At 44.2% G+C, this 10638-nt stretch overlaps 1 protein-coding gene across 1 annotated transcript in view; it reads right to left on the reverse strand.

The window, feature by feature from the left end:
* The window catches only part of MEMO1 (mediator of cell motility 1), a 28407-nt gene extending 20005 nt beyond the window's left edge, over positions 1 to 8402 (reverse strand). Inside the window, exon 1 of the mRNA XM_033055391.2 lies at positions 8273 to 8402. Coding sequence (XP_032911282.1) covers positions 8273 to 8333 — 61 coding nt within the window. The 5' untranslated portion in view covers positions 8334 to 8402. The remainder of the gene's footprint in view (positions 1 to 8272) is intronic.
* Positions 8403 to 10638: the final 2236 nt, after the last annotated feature.

A 10638-nucleotide genomic window follows, 5' to 3' on the forward strand; every position in this document is an offset into this window, starting at 1 on the left:
GGCTGAAGTGCTTTTATGCCAAGTGTCAACATAATGTAATGGCATTTTGCTCCTTTTCCTGCAGCCACCATTACACATACAAAACATACTTTTTCAGATTGGTAGGGAAAACTTAGTGTTTGCACTGAATCCTCAGTGAATGTTTTTTTTACTGGAAGAGTATAAACTTCAATCAAAATTTAGAGCAGCACCACGGAAAACTGCTTAAGTCGCCCCTGGCTGCATGTGTACAGCACTTGCAGGAAGGCAAGTAATGCTGGAGCACAACGACAGCAACACTGCAGTCCCAGCCTTGACAGCTTTTACTTATCTAAGAATGTCTCCTACCTATAGAAGCCACCACCCTTCTTTGAGTCTTCCACTTCTCAGCTACCTTTTCCCCATTGATAAAAAAGTCTACACCTTAAAAATATGTCCAACAAATACTTGAAGATGTGTGGCAAGGCATGAATAAGTCTTTATTCCTGCAGGGTATTAGAAAAATCAAAGTAATAGTGAAACCCTGGGGGCTGGAATACAATTAGTTTAGTAACTGGAACTTAGGGAACTCCTTCACAATTCTGGAGGTGAATCTGAAACAATTAAATTGTTAGGCAAACTCAAATCTGAAACATGAGAGAGGACTAACAGTTAAAATTACAGAAAGTGTAAGAATTTTTCAAAAAACACAGACCGCACTTGGGAAAAAAAAACAAACAACCAAAATCAAACCAGTTTCTCAATGCAACAAAAGCCAAATCCTTGAACAAAGAACAAGTTCCAGCTATGCAAAGACTAGGATTCATCAGGAATAGAAGGTGATTTCTAACAACTCACGTTAATGGGCACATTCTCCACTGCTAGAATATTCTCTCCTCCTATATTGATAAAATGGTGAAATCAGACTACAAGCAATGCAGAAATTTACCTATGCAAACAAGAGCCAGGGGGAAAATTAAGATGCAAACAGAGATTACACCAATGCCACATTAATTCCTTTGTATATGTATCCTATGATGGAACTAAAACTGCAAGTTGTGCTTGAATGGGGAAAAATAAAACTGAAGCCACAACAGAAAGATCGAAACAGACATCACAATCTGCCTTGGTGGCAGCTCTTATTTGCATCCCCCAGCTCTCCAGTATTCCACTAGTTCTTGATTTTTCTTTACTGAAAGTTGGGAGGAATTGAAAAAAAAAACCATAACAAAACAACCAACTATAACACCACTCATTAAGAATATCAACCAACATGTACCTACCCAGCTTCATAAAAAAACCTTTGTACTCAGGTCATGCAGAGATCCAAACAAGTGACATTCTGTTCCACGCTTCTGAGAATGATTTTGGCTCTAATACACACTAAATGTAAATGAAATTTGTGAAAGTACTCACTAAGTGACGCTTGTAGGCCTATTTTAATGATACCAGAACTACACCAAATATAAAATACTTTTTCAATTCCAATTGTACAGTGAAAGTTAAATCTACATTCTTTTCTTGAAGTATACTGATTTTGACAGTATTTAAATGATTCAGCTAGAAATAATAGCCTAGAAATTGTATTTCAAATTATTCCAGTACACTTTTCCAGTATACAAAGCTGAATAATACAGTCTGCATATTAATGCTGTGTTCCATGTTTAATTCATAAAAGAGTCAGTAATGACACATCCAGTTTCCCCATAAAAAGCCTAAAAAAAGATAAACAACCAAAGGGAGGGAGATATTACTTTTGGTATTTAACATTGCAAAGCAAATACTGATGAATTTGTAAGACACTATGATTAGTTGTTCACAGATTGCAAGGTAAGAACTCAAGTTAACAGCCGTATTTGTAATGCTTCAGCTAGTGTCACAACATTAAGATTGCATGATCAGTTCATTAATTATCCCGCTACTGCAGAAAGCTCTGTTCACTACAAGAGATCATAGAACTATTCAAGCTGGAAAAGACCTCCAAGATCAGAGAGTCCAACCAGAAGCCTCACACTGCCAAGTCCATCCCTAAATACATCTGGTAAAAAAAATACATCTGATTTCAGTGACCCCCACATGCTTTTTCCATGTTTTCCTGGATCCATTTGTCTATGAGCATCTACAAATAACATGATGATTCACTACTTCTACATTACATTTATGAACGAGCTGTGATGAGTTATTCCAGTTTTGGGGAGTATGCCAGGGTTCTTGGCATGCCACAGTAAATCACTTTTATAGACTCTTTTATGACATAGACAACATCTTCCTCAACCCCTCATCTGCATTCCTAGTCTAAACCACACAGAGTCACACACGTGATTCCCTTCTGAGCACTTCAGCTGCAGCATAGACCCATATCCAACACACTACAGAGAAGAGATTCTGCCCTAAGTTAAGGTGGGATACGGCCACTCAGGGTCAGTAAACCCAGCAGCAGCATTTGCCCTCAGAAACTGCGGGCAGCAGGCCTGGGGAATGGATTACACACATTCAGCATCACAGCAAAGCAGAAACAGCTGTAACTGATGTACACACTTTCTCTAAAGCTGATGAGATGTTCCAGCCCATGCCAACAAGCATATAAATGCTGGGATTACAGCACCATTCTTTAAAACGAACAGTCATTCTCACATTACTCCTCAGTGCCCCCAAGCCCCAGAAAGTACAAACGAGAACAGTTTTACTACATCAGAATCACACTGCTATTGTACCTTGGAGCTGCCTATCTCACAGAGCTACTAACAAAGTATGCAGGTTTTGACATCAGAAAAAACAGCATTTGGTACAAAGGCAGTACAAAAAGCATTAACACCCATCTTACTGGGGATAACAAAGGAAGAGAAAGGGTTGAAAATGTGTGAAAATAGCGGCCAGCTTTGAGGGAAATGCAACTTCTAAACTGATGATACATGGCACACAATTGCCTTTTCATTTATTTTCTGATCTGCTGAAGTTCTTCAAGGCACTATACTTTCCTGCTGATCTACACACCATCACGCAGTCTTCCACCCAAAAGACAAGGTAGAAACATCGCTGGCTGTATGACAGCCAGTTATTCAAGAGTTCTAGCACTTCTTGTCCAAACAAGTTAGAAGCTTAATCCCTATAAATGGTAGCAACAAGATGTCAGTGCCTACCTCCTTTGGGGTTCTTTTGCTGACAAGCTAGGGTAGCAGAAAACTCTAAACACAAGCATACCATTAAGTTGAAAGTCTCTTCAAATATTTACTGGCCATTTACTTGGCTCATCATTAAAAAAAGAGCTTTGAAGACAATGAATGCAATGGTGTTTCAAGTCGACACAGCAATTACTCTGCCAACTCACATTTGCATTAATAAGCTTATGGAAATTAAGGTTCTCCTAATTCCAGCAAGTTGGCACAGGCAAACAGCACACCTCTGGCCACCATGGTTTGGCCAGTGAAAGCAGAGAAATAAGCCCTAACCGATACAACAACACACTTGTTTTGCAGGGCAAGTTTCAAATCACATAATATTGTTATTCATACACTCTCAATTTGATTTTTTACTCCTGTGACCTAGAAGAGCCTACTAAAAACCTTCATGTTTTATCAGTATCACCATGCCATTGACTGGGGAAAAGTTGAAACAAGAACTCTTATCACACACATTAACAAGGAGCAGTACAGTATTCATTTAGCACTTTCCAGGGGCTAGACAAGGGAGGCCAGCTGTGAGCCAATAAGCCATGTTCAGCACTGTAATGTGACATCCCACTTGTCATGACATGCTACAGAAGAAATAAAATATGCACATAGCTGATGTTAATTTTCATTTCAGGAGCATATGGATTGATTTCCCACAGCAGTAATTGCTCAGCACTTACTGAATCTACTCACATTGAAGAATAAACACCTCTATCCTGCATACAGTCCACGCTTAGAATAGCATGTCATTTCCATTGCATTTCATCTGCTCTTTCTGTATATCTAGGAATGTCTCTGCCCGCATTCAAACACACTGAAAATTAGGTCATTTTTGTTTCAAGTTGTCCTTAATCATCTTCCTCTTCCACCTGCTGGTTAAAAATCAATTTCTCAAGAGGTCTGGATACTAGGTGGTTGAATTAACACAGCAGGACTGGGAATTTTTTCCAAAAATAAATGTGAGTGTACTATTTTTCACCACACAACAGTGATATTTTCTTTCTTTTTTTTTTAACAATCTACATGACAGAAGTGCTGTGTGATATTTTAATTTACGTTATATACTTTTATCTAAATTTTGCAAATGTTTTCAGTGGCCAGCAAACACCAAGCTGCTAGTCCACAAAAGCAATGGCATGTCATATGACATTAACTTTTTTTTTAAAGTAGACATGCAGACCAAGTTCTGTAAGTAAAGAACAAGGTTGTTTAGACCAGTGGCCTACTATTAGCAATGGGCATAGCACAGTTTCAGTTCGGAAGCTCAGCTGTAAAGCTTCCCATGCTCAGCAGTGCTGCTAAGTAGGAGGAGGAACAACTGACCAGATTTCACTGTTTTCTTTGCTGCTCATCAAATGCTCCAGAGGTATACATCTGAAATTCATTAAGATGCTGTATTGACTGATGTGGAATGAACATTAACTTCCCCACACCAAGAATTCTAGAGGAAAAGATATGTCAATCCTTTTGGTTTAAATTTTCATACTGCAATTACCTGCTGCAGCTTCTTAAAGAACTTAATATTCAGATTTTTGTTGTTGTTAGAACAGCACACAACGAAGAACACACGGACAGTCAAATGCTGTAAAATCATGGCGAAGTTCATCTTCCACTTCTTGTCCCCTTCTCAGCTTTACTGAGTAGGAAGTAGTGAGCTCTCTCACTGGGACCCAACTTTGCCCCTAATACAAAGTTGTTTACTTGATGAAACACTGTAACATGCGAACGTGCCTGGATGTGCATAATTGCACAGCCAGTCCCACCTGCTCTACAGCATTCATTAGCATCATACAAGTAGGTAGCATATTCATACTAGAAGGGAGTGCATGTTTATATTTTCCAAGGCAGAACCCAAGCAATGCATATCCCATAGCTGAAGAAAATTATGGAGCATTGGTCTATTTTCAGCTGAAGCAATTGCTGTCCCTTGGAAATGAGCAGTATCTAAACACAAGAAGTAGCATTTCTTCCAAACCCTCTAACACACACTGCATTGAACATCCTTTAAGAGTAGTAGCTCCTTCGTGGTTGTGGCTTCACTTCTGATATTGCTTCCACTCCTGGAGTGCAGAGGAGACACCTAGCCAAATTTAAGAATATACTCTGACCACAAAAGCTGGACTACATTCTGTATCCATCCTTTGTCTTCTTCCCCCTCAGCTGGCTTTGGCCCTCCTTTCCCAGAGCTGACTTCTACAGACAGATTTTAGAGAATTCTTTATATTTTTTTTTAAATAGCAATGGACTCTTCACTTTTACAGTAAACCCCCTCTCAAGTCCAGGATGCCATGCATCATCCTGAAAGGTGGGTTGATGTTTTAGCCCTAGGTACCAGGCACCTCAGAATAAACTACCACTTAAAAACCTTATCCTCACCCAGTCCCTTTAAAAATTCTTTCAGATGCAAAGATTTTGAACTTATTTGTAAAAAAAAAAAATCACATTTTTCATTACTTGTTTAGTTGGATCATCTTAACTACAGAGCAGGATGAGGGTAGCCAGGGTACCCACTCACCCTGTGTAATCAACCTCAGCTCTGTAGAAAGAGAGCAGTTTGGAGGAAATGGGAATCTTAAACGCTCACCAGTTTATATATAACACGGCAAATCGCTTCTGGGCCGAGACAGCAGCACAAAGAACAGGGGAGGTAGGAGGACTTGAAAAGACAATCCCTAGAGAACCATGGGAACACACTGAAGAACTATCACAATTCAAATTAATCCCTGCCTCAGCTCCAGCCTTGAAGCTATGCAGGCTGAAAACACATGGTAAAATCTGCTTTCTTCAAGTAGTACAATTGAGAAGCCTATGTTACAAGTTTGATGTAGCAGCTGACATGTGAGCCTGGCCTGAAATACAGGAAGATTTTAAGTTAAATCTATGATGAAAACATAGTTTCTTGGTGCCCATTTGTTTTCTCTCTAGTTTTGATGGACCTCACTAAATGGCACACAAAAACTAGCTTTCAAGCAACTAACATTAGGGAGTTCTTGTCTTGCTGAACAGGCACAATTCCTGCTCTCACATATCCAGTGCAAACAGCAGAAGAGAGTTCTATAGCAAGGTATGTAATGCTCCTTGCTCATTTAAGGAAAAATAGATCTCCAAAATCCCCAGATTATGCAACACCAACCACTTACCCCCACCATATACACGGTAACAATTCAGCTTGTCACAAGCACAGCTGTCATAATTCATTATTACAACATGATTCAGTTAGGGGTTTTTTTAATGCAGTGTGTCTGTGCAACCATCCCTCATCTCCTCAACAATTGCCAGAGGACTGCCCAAAAGCAATAGGAGTCAGATGTCCTACTACAAACAACTAGCACTGGCCAAACTAGTCACACACATTTACTAGAGTATAGTCTAACTAAATTATGCACTGAATTTTTAAAGAAAACAGTCGAAGACAGTATCCACGCCTCTTAAATGATTTTTTGAAAATGAAGATTCTTATTTGCAAGTATCCAGTAATAACTTGATATGAAGTCCAATACCAAACAAACTACATAATTTGCATGTAAGGTCATGTAGCTGTTCAGTATCACAGATCAGTCTTCTGCCTTACTCGTAAATGAAAATATAAATTGCAGGACCAAGGTGATTACCACAAAGCCCTGACGTTTAGATGTCTTTGCACATGGTTAAATCTATACCTTTAACATGATTTTGCATACTTGCTGTAAATGGAGTACTACCTACTTTTCTAGATCATCGGAAATAAACGTAGTTGCAAGCTGCATGAAAGTTTGACGCCAGATTTGTAATGGATACAAGAATTATGTTTAGAATATTAAGCTCAGAAGGAAAACAATCATCCTCTATTGTTGTCTCGAAAATGCCTACCCAACCACTTGAAGCACAGCTACTTATCACACAATCCGCCTCTTCCTGTGTTACCCTCCTCCCTGTATTTTTTCCTTCCCTTTCATTTATTGCCTCATACCTCATTCATCAATTTATGGAGAAGAGGGGAAAACACATCTATTTTATCCAAGAGAAGTACATGACTTTTCACATCCAATTCTTCTTAGATGTTAATTTAGGATTCTGAATGCAACACTTCATTGTTTGGTTTGGTTTCTTTTCAATTGTACCCCCTTATCCCTCTGAACTGCTCATTACGACAGCCTCTTGTTCATCTAAGCTCGTTCACCTGCAGTTTTGTAATCATCTTTACTCCCGAGGCCAGTAAAAGAACATCCCTTACAAATCTTATTAACAGCTCTGAAGGGACAAATGCGTATCCTTTCCACAAAAGCGGTTCTGCCCCAAAACCGAACAAAACTTATCTCCAAACCCATGTGCTACCCAGCCGTTATTATGTGTTCCTGCCCTTTTTTCGGCGTGGGCGCGGGGATCTGTAGCTCGCTCTCCAATGCACCACGTTTTTCTTCTATTCTTCTTCGGCAAGTACCACATGTTTAAATGGACAGAGCCACTCTGCGCTATTGCTTAGAAACTTTTCACTCCTACTAAAGAAAGCCATCGGGAAGGAAAAATAGAAGGATTTCTTGGACTACAAAAAGAGAAATAAATCTCCCTATTTTCACACCTCTACAAGAAGTAAAATAAACCTCCTTATTTTCACACCTTCTCCCCCTTCTTTCTAATCCCAGACAGCCGGTATTTTCTCATAGAATTAGCAAAACAGAAAAAAAAAAAAAAACAAAACAAAAAAAACAACACCAGGAGCAGTTGAAAATACTGAAATCCGTCCGTGGGCTCCGACGGAGAGCACATTGGGTACGGACACAGCCCCGGGCTGGCTCCAGCCCCGCCGCCGTGACACGGGGAGCAGCGGCGAGGCGCGGCTGCTGGGCAGGGCAGGCACACGAGGCGCAGCCGGGGCGCCCGATCCGTGCCCGGCGAGGACCAAACGCCGGTTTCCGCCGAGAGGCGCCGCTGCAGGGAGCCGTGCCGGAGCGGAGGGACAGCGGCGGCGGGCAGGTGTGCTCGGGGTACTCCGCGGCACCCCCTCCCCGGCTCTGCCCGGTCCCCGCCGGCAGCAGCCCCCAGCCCCCCCCACCCGCCATGTGCCGGCGGGGGCGGAGCCGGCGGCCCCTCCCCGCGCCCGGTACCGGCCCCGGCGGCCCCAAAGTGCTGATTCAGCCCCCGCTCCCCGCTCCCGGCGGCGGTACCTGAGGCCGTGTACCAGCTGCCGGCGTGGCTGGCCTCCCGGCAGAGCACCCGGTTGGACATCTTGGAGCCGGAGCCGCCTATGGTGTTCGGGGGGGACGCTGGGGGACGGGCCCGCCCGCGGCGGCGGCGGCGGCGGCGGCGCTGCTCCCCCTCCTCCCCCGGCACGGCCCGGGCCCCGCGGGCGGAGGCGGCGCTGCCGGAGCGGCGCGAGCCGGGGGCGCGGGGCCGGGCGGGGTCGCGGAGGGGGGACGCGGGGACAGAGCCCGAGGCCGCCGCCGCCAACTCCGCGCCGGCGGGTGGGGGGGCGCGGAGAGAAGGAGGCCGCGGCCGCAGCTGGGTTTGGCCCCGCTCGGCTCCCGTGGACTAAGGGCCGCGCGGGCGCCGCGCCCCCATTGGGCACCAAAGCAAAAACCTCATCGTGATTGGCCGCTCGCCCTCCGCCGGCCCCGCCCACTTCTTTGACAAGTGCGGCCCCGCCCCGCGGAGGAGGGGGTGGGGCCAGGCGGGAGAGCCCGCCGCGGATTGGCCGGCGCGTTGCCGTGGCGATGGGTGCCGTGCGCGCTGATTGGCCGGGCCGTGTCTCCGTGGTGGCGGGGCAGATTCCGGGCGCGGGTCAGGTGAGGGGAGCGGCGCGGGGGGGCCGGGAGACCCCCGGGGTGACCCGCGGGAGCGCCCCGTTCTCCGCCGCCTCCCGCGCCCGGCACGGCCGGGGGGAGCGCTTGGGATGCTGAGGGCTCGGGGACGGAGCACCGTGTCCCAAAGGCATCTTTGGGAACGCGGATTTTGCTGCGCTGGGGCTCCGTGTTCCCGAACTAGGATCCTTCCCTAAGCCTCCCTGTCCGTGCCGTGACGCCCGTGGCAGCGAGGCACGGAGCCAGGGCCGTCGGAGTACAGCTGCGTGGAAGTCTCCGGTTCTTCTCAGTTTAATACTTTCCCCACCCGTTTATTTTTTTTTTAATTATCTGGGTGAATGGACTGCTGCCATGGAGACACCAAGCATGGCTCAAAATAGCTAACGAGGCAGAACTGAAAAGGGGAGTATGGCCGGTACAAAAGGGGGAAGGGAAAAAGCAATTTCAGCCGCTGACGTGAGAGAGGCCAGCAGCAGAGAGGAAACCACAACAGGAGAGATGAGGGGCTGCAGCCATTGAGGCGTTGAAGGCAGGCTGGGGCTTTGTGAGGTGGAGCACGTGTGGGCCAGGTCAGGAAACACATTCTCCTCCTCCTCCTCCTCCTCCTTTGTCATCTAATTCCTCGAAAAGTCCTCCAGGCAGTTATAAATGCGTGCAAAATACAGAGGTTTGGGGGGGTGTTTTGGTTTTGTTTGCTTGGTTTTGCTTTGGTTTGGATTTTTTTGCAGTAAAACAAAGGAAGTGAGAGGGAAAAGGCATTATTTGCAGTATGCCTTGGAGATCAGAAAGGCTCATTCTGTAGGCATGGCTGATCTCCTTTTTATCAGTGAGCATCCTCCTCTGTACTCATGACACTGCCTTGCCAGTGCAGCTGAGGGGCAGTAAGGACTGGGGTCTCCAATTAATGATGTTTCTAATAGATAGCCATGAGGAAATGGGGCCTGATTATCCCAGCAAATGTCTAGTGTCTTATGAAGCCTTCACTGCTCTACATATCCTTACAGTATTCTATTGTTGTTTCACAGTATCTTCAAAAAGGTTAATGCAGATTTTAACTGCTACCTAGACTGGAAGAATTACCCTACCTGACTGTTTTAACATAAAACTGCATTGGTAGTTGCGATGCCCGTTTATACCTCTCAAATAGTTTACATAAACCTCAGTGGTAAGAGTAGTTCCTGAAGTGATCCTTCAATAAACTAATACATCAATAAAGTTAACTAAATGCAGCAGAAGATGTATTTCACTGCATGGAGAAAAATACATGTTGTGATTATATACTTTAAAAACGAGTCACAGCAGGGTATATTCAAGTTATTGATCACTGTCCCACAGTTCATCACCAACAGTTAGAAGAAGCTGCTAGGAGGAACATTTTATTATAAAACATAATTTTTAATTATCTGGTATTATTTTCTATCACTTAGAGGAACAGCTTTCATTTTCTATAAGCATTTCCCTTTCAATTAAATTAAAATATAAGAACTGAGTAGTAATCCTGATGGTTTAATAAGTAAGAACATTTTATAAGTATTTTCTTCTGGGTGTACTACCTTTCTTTTGTAATGGTTTTTTCCTCTTCCGCTTGCTTTTTAAAATTCCTTAAATATACAGTAATTTCACGAATACAAGCCGCACCAATTTGACTAAGATTTTGCTCCTAAACCGGAAATGCGGCTAATAATCAGGAGCGGCTAATACAACCTCAGAAGTGCCTGCCAGAGTGCTGAGCC

This window comes from Catharus ustulatus, chromosome 3 (genome assembly GCF_009819885.2).
Source record: "Catharus ustulatus isolate bCatUst1 chromosome 3, bCatUst1.pri.v2, whole genome shotgun sequence".
NCBI lineage: Eukaryota > Metazoa > Chordata > Aves > Passeriformes > Turdidae > Catharus > Catharus ustulatus.